The sequence below is a fragment of the Nesoenas mayeri genome (assembly GCF_963082525.1).
Source record: "Nesoenas mayeri genome assembly, chromosome: 1".
NCBI lineage: Eukaryota > Metazoa > Chordata > Aves > Columbiformes > Columbidae > Nesoenas > Nesoenas mayeri.
In genome coordinates, this window is record NC_137541.1 from 44,755,608 (window position 1) to 44,772,592 (window position 16,985).

The 16,985-nt window shown below is 34.1% G+C and overlaps 1 protein-coding gene across 1 annotated transcript in view; it reads right to left on the minus strand.

The window, feature by feature from the left end:
• Nucleotides 1-16,985, minus strand: part of CFAP54 (cilia and flagella associated protein 54) — a gene marked incomplete at its 5' end in the record, with an annotated part of 114,217 nt that overhangs the window by 39,972 nt on the left and 57,260 nt on the right. The window contains 16 exon segments of the mRNA XM_080349867.1: nt 442-508; nt 2,066-2,272; nt 2,726-2,813; nt 3,701-3,898; nt 4,421-4,573; nt 5,620-5,734; nt 7,377-7,512; nt 7,611-7,834; nt 8,047-8,274; nt 8,944-9,116; nt 11,121-11,257; nt 11,676-11,906; nt 13,547-13,689; nt 14,657-14,768; nt 15,637-15,763; nt 16,684-16,773. Coding sequence (XP_080205993.1) covers nt 442-508; nt 2,066-2,272; nt 2,726-2,813; nt 3,701-3,898; nt 4,421-4,573; nt 5,620-5,734; nt 7,377-7,512; nt 7,611-7,834; nt 8,047-8,274; nt 8,944-9,116; nt 11,121-11,257; nt 11,676-11,906; nt 13,547-13,689; nt 14,657-14,768; nt 15,637-15,763; nt 16,684-16,773 — 2,429 coding nt within the window.

The window sequence follows — 16,985 nt, forward strand, 5'->3', positions numbered from 1 at the left end:
AAAATTTCTTTTTCTAAAGAGTCTGTTCTCCTAGTTGAGAATTTATGACAATCTCTGAAGACTCTGTATGGATCTGACAGAGAGCACTCTCCTATTATTGATGCCACTCAGCTCTTGCTGAGCAGAATACTTCAAGAGGAGAAAAATATGTTAGACTGCCAAGTATTTTAGCCATCTTCACTTTTCAGTATTTCATTATTTGCCTGAGATACTAACATCTTATTGAAGTGATAATTTTTAGGCTGCAATACAGGAATAATGTTAAAAAACAGAGAATAAAACATCTAATCCAATGTGCCTAAATTGTCAACTACCTCTGATCTCCAGTTTTCCTTTACAATCAAAATGAAAAGAGAAATATTTTAATAGGAGGCTATTGAGATTTAAATTTTAGAAGCAATTTGTCAACTTCATGAATTCCAAGTTAAATTGTATTCTTACCTTAAAAAGTATAGCAGAAAAATAGCAGTATTTAGCTCTTAATCTCATATTTGATGTTGTTATATACCTAAAGTACAACAAATAATAAGAAATATGAACGTGCCCATCAATATAAATTATTCAAACTCTTTTTTTAATCTAGTATAATAATGTTACTAACACAATCTATATTTTTTTCCCTATTGGAAAATGGCTGCCTGTTCTATAGACAGGTGCTCAGTCTTGCTGTGCAAAGAAAGAAGTGTTTAACCCAAGACATACCTAGACAAAGCAAGTTGTCTAGATTCTCTTTAAAGGAGGGAACCAAGCAGTCTAAATGCAAAATTCATCTCATACAAAACTAGAAAGATAAAGCAGGTCAAGCAATTCTCACTTTGAAGTGTATATCTTCCTGTAAAGGAAGCCTAAGATAAACAGCACAAGTGGACTTTCACATGGTAGATATTATATCTAGCTAGATTAAATGAATCCCACACAGTACCTCATCAGAGCCTTAAACCATCCTGGTAGCAGGATCCTCTGATCTAGAATGTTAGAAATCTTTAATGCAATATTAGAATCCTTCAACCTGTATTTTACAGCTTGAGATTAAATTGCTCTTGAAAGAGCAACTCAAGGGAACAGCCCAAGTGAGGTCTGAATAGAAAAGATCTGCCTGAGGGAGAAGCTGAGAGGATAGATCCCTCCAGATCCCTACCAGGATTTGGAATGGACATATTAGCAGTCAAGGGATAGTATCCAGTGCAGCAAATATGTGCCACAAGCCCCTGTAAAAGCAGCTAGGGACTGGGTCTTGCCTAATTGGACTTGAGACTGCACCACAGCTCAGAATTAGAAGAGCTGTGGTTTAGAATCAAGTTAAACTCATTCCTTTCCCTCTTGCGTGCTAACTCTGAGCGTGATGATGCTGTTTCGTCTTGAAATACCCATGCTAATACTTTCAAAGCTACGTTGGTTTACAGATACTTTACAGTGCTATGAATATGGCCTGCTTCTCAGGTAAGACAGTTTACTCAGATGAAGCTCTGCGCTTTCATGAGTATAATACTTCTAAGGTCATTCAGACCTGGCTTATATTTTGTACATTTTGATACTATACTGTGCATTGAGGAACAGCTCAGACTTACATCCATAGTGTTTTACCAGCAGTCAAGGAGTACTGGACAGAAATATTTATTGATGGTAGACTTTAATACAGTAATTCAAATTTCATTTAGTTGTAATTCACCAGAAAATGAGTACTTTAGGCAGTAAATCTGCCCTCAAGATACATTAATATTTAATATGTGCAATGACTTGGGAGATGTGATATTTCAATTGAAAATCAATATGACTGTAAAATCCTTGCGCTTATGACTTTTTATCATTTTGTTTTATTTCAATGATCTCTCCCTATAATATACAACTGCAATTATGATCAAAGATGAGCACTCAAGAAAAGGGAAAAAACTCTATTCTCCAAAAGAGCAACCTGCTTCCTGAAAGGAAAAATTCCTCTGCTTTTGATGAGTCTTTTTTACAGCAACTCATTAGTGTTTTTAAATTCATTTCAAGTTGCCTACTGTCCTGGATGAGCAATTTGTTTAAACTAGGAAAGAAATACATATATAGATAAAATACTTACTGAGCTATCTTAGCTACTAAGACTGCGGCAAGTAAACATCCCCAAATTCCAGCCTGAGAAAGAAATTTCTGACTAATATCAGCCAATCTTCCAACTGCAAAACAGTCTCTAGGATTCTTTGGGAAACTGAATTCTTGCCAGTTTTTAAGAGCATCAGCAACGTTGAGTGTTTCATCAAGGGCTTGACACCAATATTTAAAAGCCGCTCTGTAACACATAAAAAATGTATTCATCATATTGGTGACATTTTCCAAAGTGGAAGATAAGAGTCGTTTCATTTTACCTTTATTGCCTAAGTTATAACTAATTCTGATTAGGTCAAAAGCTGAAATACAGTTTCTGCAACACAAAAAGATACCACTCCTGGTCAACAGGGACTTATGTGGACTTATACTAAAATTAAATTGTCAAGCAATAGATATTACTTCCTAAAAACACACAGAGATGCTTAATTAATTTATTTCACTACAATTAGCTAGCTAAGAAAAAGAAACTGTTTCTAGAAAAAAAGCCTCTCAAAAAAGAGCTAATAGTGAGCGAGATGAAAAAAGTTATATGGATTGGACAACAACACAAGATCTTACAAGACAGTTGAAAGGTATATGAATGCCAATTTAAAAAAATGAAACCATGCTCTTTTTTAATCCAATAACCATGTACCTTTTGTTTCCAGTATAAAAGTGAAGATTTCCAAGTTCATGTAGAGCCTGAACCTTGAGGTCTCTCTGCTTGTATATTTCAAGGATTTCTGTTATTTTTTAATAAATTAGAAAAAAAAATATTGTCACATCATTCAATCCATTACTGCATCTTGAACAAATTTTGCATGGGAAGTAGACAGGCATTCACAAGTAATTCAATGCATAAATATATATTTTTTAAAAGATTTACTAGGCTTGTATATTTTACCTTCAAATGTAAAATTTCATTTTTCTACTAACTTTAAATAGAAGACTAAGATGGATTTATGGAACAGTTTATCTAGGCTTTTGTATTTTTGTTTTATCAGACTTAGCAAATATCTTCAAGAGATAAACTGGGAAGCACGCCATTGGCCAGGGCCCTGTTAAACAATGCTGCATACAGCACAGTAGCACTGGCCCTGGCTCATTTCTGGATCCTTTACTTCAAATAAAACCACTTATGGCATCTATTGATCTGCTACATTTCACCTACTATGTCATACAGCAAAAACAGTTAAGCTGCAACTGTATGAATAAAACCATATTAGAATGTAAGACGGAAGCCACACAACTAAGTCTCATATTCAAATGCACAGATCCTGAAAGGTCTGTTTCCTAGAGAAAAACAAACAAAAACAAACAAACAACACACGATCATGGAATAAAAATTAATGTGTTGAACACTACAGCTGATTTTAATTTGGGATTAATCAGAATAACACCACTGAAGTAATACTTTTTCACAAGATGAGATACCATAGAGGCTTGTTTAGGATCTAATGCAGATTTGCTGCATCAACAGAAAGAAGGTTGTGTATTTCTGGAAACCACCTTTCAGACAGGTCTAACTGTATGACAGAGGAAAATAACACTGGAATAAACATATATGAACATGGATAAGCAGAATGATATTACATGTTAGCTGTACACAGAAACTTATTTTTAAAATTACCAATAGTTTGTTCATAGGAGGAGATAACTACTGAAAGGTGTGACTTTGGTATCGGTTTACTCTCAACCATAGGGGAGAAATTAAATTTTTCTTGAGAAAGGTCAGGTGGTGTCGGTAGATATATCAGTTCAGCTCCCAGATTAAAGTCCAGTCTTCTCTTTGAAGAGGTATGACTGATGCTTGCTCTTCCATACCTTTCTAGATCTGAAAAATGATTTCTATGATCAGTTTGGAAAAGTATTGTACTATTTCTAGCACCACAAATATTTCTGCACCACATTATTCAAACAAATATACAATGCCTGTGTGCCCTGTTTCTATCTGGTTTCCTATGCTATGATTCTGTCTGTGCATCTCCTTATTGAACTCACTGGACTTAACTCGTAGGTCAGTGCAATTAAATAAAAATACATCCCCTGTGAGAGAAAGAAACTAGGGAAGATCTTCCAGTCAGTCCTCTGACAGAGGTTTGGCTTCAGGCAGACAAGTGACATTATTGTATGAAAAAAATTTTTGTCATCCAACCATGAGACACAAATCATAGGAAAGCAGGTTTAGAGCTTGTGCTTACAGAGCTTTATAACTTTATATATATTCCATGTTTTTTCTAATTGTCAATAACAACTAAAACTTGATTTTTAAAAAAATCTATTCTTTTCACTGTTTAGTATTTTAACTGCATATACACTTTAGTAAGTGAGCAGCAAATAAATAACTTACCTTGTGTGTATGCAAGAAATAATGAAAGCAGTTTTCTGCTGTGTCTCAGTGCTCTGCTGTGATATTTAGATTTTTGTAGAGTTTCTCTAAAACATTTCAGTGTATCTTTCACATCAAGAGGTACATAAGCTAGAGCTTTTGCTTGACGGCAATCTAAAAGGAATTAATAATTATGGAGAATAATTTTGCATTATACAAATACATATTTGCAATAAATCACCTCATGAAACATACATTTGAACAATTCCACAACTTCAAAACTGAATTATATTTATGTAATTGTCACCTTTGTTTCCTGTTGGATTATGAATTAAAGCAAAATTATTAACCACCAGGAGCACTTCTGAGCATTTATAGCTTTTTGGTGTTAAATTTTAGTTGTCACATAACATGTTTCCCTGAATTACATCTGCCCTGGGCATGTTTTAGCTTAGCTCTCTGCTCTTAATTCTTAATTCTCTGCTCTTAAGTCTGGAAACAAATCTTTTAGTACAACTGCTGACCCTGTTTATTATAATTCCCACAGCTTCTATGTACCGAACCTGTGAGCTGGCATGATCCCTTCATTATATGCATAATCCCTTCATTATATGCATAATATCATCTGCTCTTACACACAACATTATTTATTGTTTAAAGACTTTTCTCAGCTGAATTCAACACAAAGCCTTGTGTGCAATGCCTTGACATCACTGTGATATGAGGAACTACACTTTACAAACTTTTGTTAATGACTACAGCACTTTAATGCTGACTGCAAAGTACGACAACTGTGGGTAAAAGGGGTGGTTTGTCACCTTCTAGATCACTTCAGTTTTTCTATTGATTCTATCAATAACAATGTGGGTTCACATTAACTTCTGGGTATCTTGCTGAATATCCAACTATACCAATGGAAATCTGGACCAAGAACACCAAGGTCACTTAATGTACTGTAGGTCATCTGGCATCTGGATGACAAATGCTTTTCTTTATTTTCAGGTGCAGTTTGAATATATTTGGAAAAGTCTTGACATCATTACTATTCATCCAAAATAAGAAAAATAATAATTTCAAGATAAAACTGAGTTTGTATTAAAAGAAACCGATTATAGGAGCAGTGGAAGATGTACAATAAGGAGGAAAAACATATCCAGTATGAAAAAAAAGGGAACGGTTTGGGAGAAAAGAGCAGTCACCATAATGAAATGTGTTTTTACCTGTGTCATCATTTTTCATCTCAGGATAGAAAAAGCATCCATGAAAAAATTGTTCACTAGCAGAAGGGGCAACAGGCATCAGTAATTTCTGCTCTATGTAGTTTCTGCAAGTCATCTAAAAAGCAAGTTTTGTTTCATGATAATTGAATAAATTCAGAAAAATCCATGTTTGTTGCTCAAAGTTAAGTATCTAAATACACAGTCATATAACAAAATAAAAGAGGACCAATTTACAGAGACACCAATCATCCATAATTAGTATCTGTGTCAGTAAGAGGTGAAAAACTCACAACACCTAAATATTCAATATAACACGTAAGTGTTGTGTTCTCCTATGTTATGTTACATTATAAATATCCATAAAAGTAATGAACTAAACTTGGTATTTGCCATAATCATGAGCAACTTGTCTATGTTCAGCAAATATTCCACCTTCCTTCGTCTAGATAAATGCATGCTTGCAAATAACCACTCAGTGTAAAAACACCTAAAGAGCACACTGCCTGTAGAGCACAATGTAATGCTGCATAGGGATATACAAAATAATTCTAAGCTAATAACAGAAGCAGACTAACCCTGTCAGAAAAGCAAACTTCCAGACTTCTATAAAGGGCTAATCTAGCACAGAAATTTTGTTTTACTTTTCAGAAGAAAAAGAATCAGTTCAGAGCTAGTTCTAGTCTCTCTGAATCACACCCCATTGTGAAATGTAGCTATACCCTCCAAACGTCTTAACCTCACGATGTCTTTTTTGAACAATCCTTATTACTGCTATCTGACATTAGTCATTATTCTGTAAGATGTCTTTCAAAACTATCGTTACTTTTCCACATTGCTCAGATTACAGCAGTATGTGATGGTTTGCCAGGCTGCCCCTTTTTTTAGACAGAGGACTTTGTTTTGAACAGCAGGGCCTCACTGAAGTCATCATGAAACAGCCATCCAGAGCTCCTGCAGACCCTGGGCAGCACTGGGATCTCTCTAGGCGAGGCAGTGGCTCACTGAACCTCACGTTCATGTTCAGAACAAACCTCTTTGGAACTTCAAAGCCCGATTTCCCCCCACACTCCTTCAAGTTCTGTGTTTATATTAGTAACAAAAACATATTAAAAGTATCAACCACACAACTGACTTTAGCAAAACTTCTTACAAATAAACCTTAGGTTAAAAAAAAAGGAAAATCCTAATTTTTACTCATTCCGTTAAAAATTTCCAAGTGGCAATGTTAGTTTCCTAAATATAGAGAGCCATGGTTTATAATAAGAGGAACTTGCTGAGCAGCATAGGATTTTTGTTGGCGGCAATCAAGTTTATTAATGGTATTGTCAATGTTCATGTTAATTCAATCTGATTAATTTTGGTCTTTAGGAGCAGTGTTCCAATGCATAAACAAAGCAATCTCTTTTTGTTTAATTTCAATTAAACACAAAGATTGCATAATATCCAAATAAATGTTTTCAGGTGAAAAGAGCATCATCAAGAACTAACATAAAATTAGATTTAGGCTCAAAATATTGAATGGCTACATTTTGCATGGAAGAAACATTCTACGGGTCATCAAGTCCACACCTCTGCTGCTGTTGGAATCATGTCATATAAGCCTTTTCATGCAATTCAATCAATTAAGTTCATTAATTTATTATATTTGAATATTTTTGAACACTATAAAAAAACATATTAATCTAATCAGTGGAACTACTACTCTGTATTTAGTTCACATTAAGAGGTATAGCCAAAAAAAGACATCTGAGGTTTACCTTTTCTGTATTATCAGACAGATATTTCATGAAATGAGATTCATGGCTGTATGGGTCACTGAATTGCTGTATCCTTTCCAGCAGCTGCCTCTGAGCATACACCAGCAGCGGACCCACTTGTTCTGTGTATCTCTCACTGAAAAAAAAGAGCAAACTATAGTAATTAAGCAAAATGATGGTATATTTAACTATATAATGTTACTTTTTTGTTTCATTTGAGTTGATGTAACTTACTGTGTAAATATGTTAAATTGTACAGCGATGTGTACCAGTGTTTCCCACTTCTTCATTTGATATAACAATGCTATTGTTCTAAGAATCAGTCTACATGTCCATTTCAAGTCAACCACATTCACATCATCCACAGGAGACTGTGGATGGAGATTAGAACCACCATTCTCATCCGTAATACCTCCTAAACAACTGGGAATGCAGAAGTCTCCTTCAGGATCCACAATCTACAGAGAATAAACATTATTTTACCTGTTAATTTCAAAGGGGTTTTTTTAGGACAAATCAAATTATAAAGACTAAAAAATACTGTAATAGTCTAAAAACTTACTATAGAGAATAATTTGAGACATCAGAATATAATGTAAAAGAAAGAAAACTATCTCTACGGAGGATGCAATAATAAAGAGCACACTGTCTTAATAAAAATATTTCTTACCTTAAGAGACCTGCTGGCTTGTAGCTCATTTATCATATCAATGATCATGTCTGATGCCAAATAAAATGGCAACCAGAGGGTCTTCCTAAGAAAATTCCTGGTAATGGGAAATGCAGCCGTATGGGAACGTAAAAGGTTAGCAATATATTGGAAATCTCGAGCATAATTCCAAAGTTCTCGACAAGCATTTTGAAGCAACGTCCAGTGGCCACCACGGTGAGCAAGAACCTATGCATATCATTCAAAATATAATTATACTTTGGAAATAAAGAAATTAAAAACTTCATTATTTCATTGCAAAGCTTAGGTATAAGTACTCTTTCAAAATTACAGTCTGAGGATCATCCTTAATAAGAGATCATTCAATATTTCAATTTTTATAAAGCACTATAGAACCTTATTTTGAAATTTTTCATAGAAGCACTCATATATAATTGAATTTAATTATTGCTTTTGGAGAGAGAATAAGAAATAAAAATTAATTTACACCACCTATACGTGTGTTTCGGTGTGGTTTAAGAAGGATTTATGGGAAGACTAGTGAGTCTGAATTTCCTTTCAGTCATTCACTAAGACCCGTAAAGGGAAAGATAAGTCTGCAAGCATTTTCAGAAAGACAAAACAAACACGAGAAGAAAAGTTACAAAGACTAAATGAAAAATAAAACATTTATATAAATTATTACACGTTTGATAGAAATACATATTATGATAGGTGATATGTCTGACATTTCATACCCTGTACTTGGACATTTTGCAGAACATCAGAAAACATTGCTTTCTGCCACAAAATTTTTTTTAAGTTTCTGAAGGGTGGGGCTTTTTAATGTAGAAAGTAAGTATTGCAATGCAATGCTTAGTAATAAATAAAATGTTTAATAGAAAAAGCATATCTTACCACTGCTCTTCTTAAATGCAACAAGATTTTTGTAAAATGCTCCAATAAAACAGTGTTTGGCGGAAACTGGTGGTATTCTTTGGGGGAACGAGATACTAATGTTTCTGTTGTTTGAGTTGGAGGAGTATCTGTCCCTCTCAGTTTAGTGCTGCGGTCAGAAGATTTATCCTTACCTGAAGACAAAAAGTTCACTGGTTAAAAATGAGTTAAAGTTCTCAAAAAAAAAAAAAAAAAATCATCAGCCAGGTAGGATTTTCCTGTGACAGATAAATACTTAAATGTTAGGAAATGCCAGTCTTAAGGTTATCATATTTATAAGGTTATGATATTTAAAATATAAGAAGCTTTTACTTAAGAGTTGAGAGAAGCAAGGATTAAAAAAAAAGTTTGGGCAAAATAATAATGTGTAGCAAATATTTTTCAGCTCTCTCAGTTCAGCTTCAAAGCCAAAACACAGAAGGTTTAGGAAGAAACCATCATGTGGCGAGCTCCCAAGAACATTTCTGAAACCAAGGCCTCTTAAAAGAAGTTAGGGAGAAGGGAAGATTTTAAGATTTCTGACAAATTCTGTGGTGTTTGTAGAACGACTTCATTGTTTTGTTCAATAACAAATATCCTCCAAGGGAAAACACAAATGGTTATGGTAGTTTGATATAGTAATATCTGAGCTATAGTTTTCAGGCAGAAGCTAATTTCAAGCTAAACAGTATTTGAACTTTATGGCAAACTACACACTTCATGAAATTCTTTCCTTAAGAATTGCTGCAAAGGCTAGGAGATTGTAAACAGGATGTTCATTAGTTTTCGGCAACTTTCAGTGACTCAGTTCTCAGTGACTTGTGAGCATCAATACAAAAGAGAATAACTGAAAATAAGCTGTTGCAAAGAGAAGCAGTGAATTCAACTTCTAGTTTTTGTCACACCTCCCTGGAAAAGGCAGAGAAGCTGGTTGATTCCCACCTAAGTCCTACACAGAATGATAGGAGAATTTTGCTCTCCATAGCTGTGGCAGCAATGTGTTTCCCAAAGGGCTGTTGAAAAGACCAGGCTTGTGATTTCTTCTTGAACTAATGGTGGTTAGGTAAGCTACTTTGTGTTGACTTGCGTGTCATCACCAACATCCGAGGCAAAGTTCTATATTTCACAATTACCTACAAACAGGAGCCTTTCAGCTCCTGTTGAAACCTCAAAGGATGTTATTGAAAACAGCTGCCATAATAGAACAGTCAAATGTGAAAGACAGTGAATTGAAGTAAAAATGGTACAAGATTAAAAAATTGATCCTGAGGTAGCCTCTGCCAGAGGAAAACATTGGGGAGCATGGAGTGGAGAAGGAAACTTATGTTATTCTACTTAAAATTTGAAAGATAATAATAAACTTCAGTCTCTAAGAAAGACTTACAGAATTACCCAAGAAATTATTCACCTGAAGGAAACTATAGACCAAGTAACTACCACAGAAAGTTATCAAAATTATCATTGCATTCAGAATAATTTGGAATATTATCAGTTTAATAACTGATGATAACAGGTAGTGTGGCTTTTGCAAACCAAAAGCTAGTATCACTAATTTATTAGAATTTATAAACTTGTCACTATATGATAAAGAGTAACCACTTGATAAAAAGTAACATATTTATCAATACAATAAACAATGCTTAGAGTTATTAAAAATTCCCCATTATTAACAATAATTTCCTTTACATTAGGTATGCCAAAGAGAAAAAATACAGAGGATAGTTTTGAAATAAAAAAACATCTTTTCTTTAAATTGGCTTGAGTGTTTTTCCAAAGGTGATGTGGAGAAATTAGGTTAGAAATTAAGAGAAAGAAGAATCATAGAATCATTTGAGTTGGAAGAGACCCTCAGGATCATCAAGTCCAACCATAACCTAACTCTGACACTAAACCATGTCCCTAAGAAACTCATCTAAACGCCTTTTAAACACCTTCAGGGATGGTGACTTCACCACTTCCCTGGGCAGCCTGTTCCAATGCCTGACAACCCTTTCTGTGAAGAATTTTTTCCTAATAACCAATTTAAGCCTCCCCTGGCTCAACTTGAAGCCATTTCCTCTTGTCTTATCACTTGCTACTTGGGAGAAGAGCCCAACACCCTCCATGCTACAATGTCCTTTGAAACTAATTCCAGTTATGCACCCATTCAAAGTTCTTACAAGTTTCTTTTTTGGTCGTTCCTGGCTTTTTAAGGAGACAAAGACTTGATGTTCCTATGTCCTTTTCTTCAGATTCTCTCAGAACTACAGTGCCAGCATTACTTAATGAGTATACGTAAGGATCCAAAATATTGTAACTGCAGAATGGAAGAAAAAGAAGAAAGCACATAAAAACCCCCGAGACACAATATTAGAAAGAATTTTGATATAAACACACAAAATTCAGTTTCTCAAAAGTGAGTTTTGATTACTTTCCAGCAACTTTAGGAATCAAAAATAATGAATGATAGCCAAAAGTTATAAGGAACAAAAAACCGGCACAATATAACATATTTCAAAACCTTCATGTAACCAGTCAAGTGAGCAACCAAAAATGTAAATGTCACCTGCCATATGATGGAAAACAACTTTTTCCATAGTAAATGAATTTGCATTTGGAAGCTGAAATGCTCATATGACAAACTGATAATAATTCAATCTGTTTGCATCAATGGCAATAACACAATAATCTATTAATATATTAATAGGAATCATTGATAATGCCGTAACATATACCTCTCCAGATGCTCTGAACCACAAATTCCAACTTTATATTGCTCTTCCAGTTTCTTTTTAAATAAGTTGTAGTGTGCAATTGCCAGATAGATATTCATCTGAGACCTCCAGGGCATTTCTTCAAGACATATTTGATGAAACTTCTTTCGGTTTAAGTAATCACGCACAATAGGGTTCAGCAGTAACACTAAGGTCTGATGAGCTACTTTCTGCAACTGTTCCTGGCCTTTCCTAAACCAAAATATATGAAGCAGCAAAAAATGAAACCGTGTTTTCTTGGAGCTCCAAAAAAAGAAAATAATGATGAAGAGGTACAGAAGTATCCCATTGCATATCCACATACCTATATTAAGTCAGCAGCATATGACGTATTTCTAGCAAAAGGATATTTTGTAGCAGTCAAGAAAAGCAATGGTGCTTTTCCTCTTTAAGTGCACTTAACACATACTAAATCCTATCTTAGATTTTACCGTTTCCATAAGATATTTGTCTCAGTACTTACAAAAAGTTTAGCTCTGTGTTTGAAGTTATTTGTACCTGAATCATCCAAATGGGTTATTATAGGAAATACAGCATGTTTCACACAGCCTGTTCAGGAGGTGGAGACTGTAAATTTGGATCATTCTTTTTACTGCTGTGTTTTGGTAGCTACTCATCCTCAATGGAAAGAAAACATTTTATTTCAAATGTGGATGGCTGGATTTAATTTCCAGCCATAGATTTTTTATGTTAATGTTTGTCTGCCAGATCAAACAATTCTGTATTGCCTGGCATTTTATCTGTGTGAAGATACACACAGTGCTGTAGTCAAATCAAATCTGATTTTTTGTTTTTCATAAACTGTAAACTGATTCCTTTATCAATTTGAATTCTTTTTCTGCCCATTTTCCACCTTTAAAATGTGGTCAGAACAGTATACCATATATGATATTGATTATGTTATACAGCAATATTATTATGTAAGATACAAAAGAGTCTCTGAAAGAGCAAAAAGCCCAGGATAAGTTAAACATCCGCTCTTTCAGTGAAAGCCATAAAAATCATGTTGGGTAAGATTAAGTTTTTTTCTGTCAGGAAGGAAAAATGAACAGTTTAGGTAAATATTTAGAAGATTGTGTATGGAAGACTTTTTTGACGTTCTTTATTTAGAGAATAGAATCCAGAAGAACAGAAAGAACAGAAAGAACAGGAAGAACAGAATCAGTTATGTGATTGCTCATATTCAGATATTTCTAGTTTTCTACTTGCTGATTGCTTGAAGCGTTATTGACCAAAGCACCAGATAATGAATAGCACAAATTCTTTTAGGTCAGAAGGTGCTGTTATTACCTAGTTAACCAAATATATAAAATTATCTGTCAAAGGAAGAGGCGAATGAATTTTCATTAGTTTCTATTAAGGAACAGTTTTTTGAAAGCTACAGGACAGATAATGCAAAAAGACTAGCAAAAGGGTAAAAATAACTCTGAAACTACCTGAACATTAGGAAAAAATAAATATTCTTTATTAGATTTTTAACAGGTAAGCTCCCCAGTACTGTTTGAAAAGCATTATAATAAGCAAGTTAACATAGCTTTTCCACCATAATGAATCAACATGTCTAAGCTAAGACAACTGAAATATAGTCTTTGATTAATTCAAAGACCTCAGAATCTTCAACAGTTATTCTCTGAAATAGAAATGAGATAGATTTTGTTCTCTTGATTGGAAGACAATTTTATACTGAACTAAAACAGAAAAGTGAGTGAATGGTGCACAAATTCATTTGTTTGGTAGAAAAAAAGTTTTAAAATGTACACTTCATTGTAAACTAAAATTCCATAAAAGTATTTTGCTTCTGTATATGAACCTGATGACTTATGTTCATTTACCTTTTTGCTTCGGGAGATTCCATTACTTCTGGATGTTTCATGAAATACTGTCTAAGAGGATTTTTTTTTCTACTCGAGACTTCTTTTTTTGGTTTCTTCACAGTTGATGCCTCTGATTTCCTTAAAGGTGAGGTCTCTACACGCTTTAAAAGAATATTCCATTAAAGTCTTAAATATACTTCAAATACTTACTCATATCTATGTTATCAATTAGTTGAGACATATTGCAGGTTGGCTTATTCAAGAGCAGAACAGAACAGAAAATAAATTCTGGAACTGCTTGTCAAAATAAGACAGAAAGATAAATATTTAATATTCCAGAAAGCTTCAGTTTTTCTGGAAGGTATATGTCAAATGCCCAACACTGAGAAGCCAGCCAGGTCCTCAAATATTTTCTTTCATATACTAGTGTTTTTCATCTCAAAAATAATGATAGTTCTTTTCCTATTATTATAAATACTTTGAGTTCACAATGGAAAAAGTAAGACAGAAAACCCTTTCCCCTATCTGTCTGTCTGTCTGTCTATCTATCTATCTATCTATCTATCTCACAGATGCAGTATTACAGGATTACTAGAGGGTTATCAGAGAGAAAACTCTTCCTCCAAAACACAACAAATCCATTAAGATTATTCTTACCTGCCAATAAAAGCAAAAAATAATTTTAAAAGAATTCTGAACAAAAAGCCTCTATTGTGCAATTAGAATATCTGCACAAGTAGTAAACCAAGAACAACTACTCATGAAAAAGTGTAAGTAGAACATATTGTACAAAAAGGCCTAAAGGAATCTCCTTTTCTTGATGTGATGGTACCCAAGGCATTTCCTATTAACATATTTAAAGGGAGCTGATGAAAGGCAAGTTTTCATTGATTTTGGAATGAATTACTCTGACTCATCTCAAATTCCTCACAATTGTTGGTCTCTCAGAGAAATCCTATGCCAACTTTTCTTCCTAGTTTTCCGAGAGCAGAGGTGAGATGATGACTAGTTTGTATATGCGTGTCTCTAGCTGAAGTTTTTATGAGACAGCTTTTTAAAACTTTTTTTGGTGCTTATAATATTGCTGCCCAGTAAAGACATACATGACTCCTTAAAAGTAAAACTTACTTTCTGAAACCCCACAGCTCCTTTAGCAGATCTCGCCATGCCTTCTGACAGAGTAGGAGAACTTGTTTCTTCTGTTGAAATTCCATTGATAGAGAGAAGGTGGTCATTCCTCCTGACAAGCAAATAATGTTAAAATCATCATCATCATGTTTAACACCTTTCATAGTTAAAGGATTATCTTTGGGAATGGGTAGAGCACATGCAATTCCTGTTTCATTGTTGTTTGCAAATTCAGCAGCTTTTCTTTCCTTCTTCCCCTTCAAAAAGAGGTACTGCTCACTTTCAAGGCTTATTCTAGAAATCTGAATTTATAGGTAACAACTGTCTCACCTTCCTAACTCCTAGTAAAGCAAAGCAGTGTGCTTCATTACCCAAATTTTACTCTGAAATTTTGCAAAGAATTCTTCATGCACAATTCTTTTGGTCCTTTGCAACAGCAATTCCAGTTCCTTATATCTCCTTTTCATTGGTTATTTGCCTTTCAAATTTTAGAAATACTGGTGTGCATTTTTTAACAAAGTCATACTTAAATTTCTTTGGGATCCTTTTATTAATAGGTAGGTGTCTACAATTTGATTCCACTTGTCTTTTCAGTATAGAATTTTTTTTAGACACTACAGTAGGCCCTGAACAGTTTGCTCTTGATTTAACCCAACATACTTTTCTAAAAGTTGTCCCACTGCCTCAAATGGCCATATTACCAAGTTGTGTCAATGAAAAGGTAAGTCCTGGAAATTGCTGATGATAGACTGGGGTTTTAAACAGACACACCAAGGGAGAATTTTCCACGTACAACAAAGTCACAATACAATATTTTCTACAGACATCTAATCCTGTGTTCATGGAACTTCTGCAGACTAGAAGCCATGGAACTGGCTGCAGATGGGACTCCTACCAGGTACTATTTACAGTTTCTGCTGTAACAGTGACATTAGTAAACAGAATAGCAATTTTGCACTGCTACTATAATAGAGATCTACCTTTTCAAGTAGACTTGCACATTGTCTGCCCATTCAAGAACACACTGAAACATCTCTTCATTCAGGATTTTGTACAAAACTTGTACAAAGAACTCAAGAAAACGTGGTTTATTTTTGAATTTCATCACTGCAATGAAGTAACAAATAATGAACACATTTTTTGTATTTATGCTGTAACAAGTTTCTGAATTCAGCTATAATTACAGCTATGTATCTCTCATTGCACATATTTATGTCGTGTTGTGTGCTGATGAAGAAAAGGCATACTGATACCACAAGCAGACAGACCATGATGCAGAATAGGAGTTGCTAAATACTTCTTTTGACTGGGCATCCACAATCTATTTACAACCCTAGAATAGCAAACACTATTTTTGTATCATGCAGTATAACATGCAAAAATATATTATTAAAATATTCCATATGCCTAATTGTACACATGCCTGAGAATCCTGAAAAAAAAAAAAACAATAAAGCAAGTATAAACAAAGTAACTATTTATCATCAAGAAATAAATGAGTATTTATCTTATCTGAAGACTCTATTAACTTTACAGACTGAGTTTCATTGTTATTTTAAACACCAGTATTTAAAAAATAAGGCAGTGGCAAATGCCACATACCAGAATCCTAAATTCTATTTCAAAAATTCAGGTATAGTCAGTCTTCTGTGAAATTCTCTTTCAGTAACATAATTGAATGTGGAAATGGGGTCTCAATTCAAAAAGAACATTCCAAACAAATTATCTTTGTAAACTTGACAAAACTTTAAAAAATGAGCTCATAAACATTATTCAAATTATTTAAAATAGTAATATTTTATACACTTAATATCAACATTTAAAATAATTTGTTGCAAGTACTTCATCCACTTCTAAATGTGACTATATTAAGGACTTTTTTAAAGCCATGGTGTATTTGACCTTGTATAAATGAGAACAAAATGAAGTTTCCAAGATCTTATTCCAAGAAAGAAGTAGATTAGTTCACCAGCAACTTTCTAAAGTAAAGAAGACTTTACAATTAAAATAAACACCAACTATCCTACCTTCTCGATAAGCATTGTTTGATGTCCAACATGTAATTACAGGGTAGAGGAACAAAGGATCTTCACGTCCCGTAAGCCCTGGTCCACGACCTTCATCAATAACCAAATCAAATCCATTATGATGGGCAGCAATAGTGAACAGTATAAAATCTACCTGGAATTGTAACTGAAAACTAGAAAAATCCTTCTACAGCGCAGAATTTGCTTTTAAATCTCTCACTGTCATCCAGAGAGAAATTCAAAGGCTGGCTCTTTTTTTCTAACCTAAGTAGTTGTGCCACTTGAATAATGAAGAGCTTACG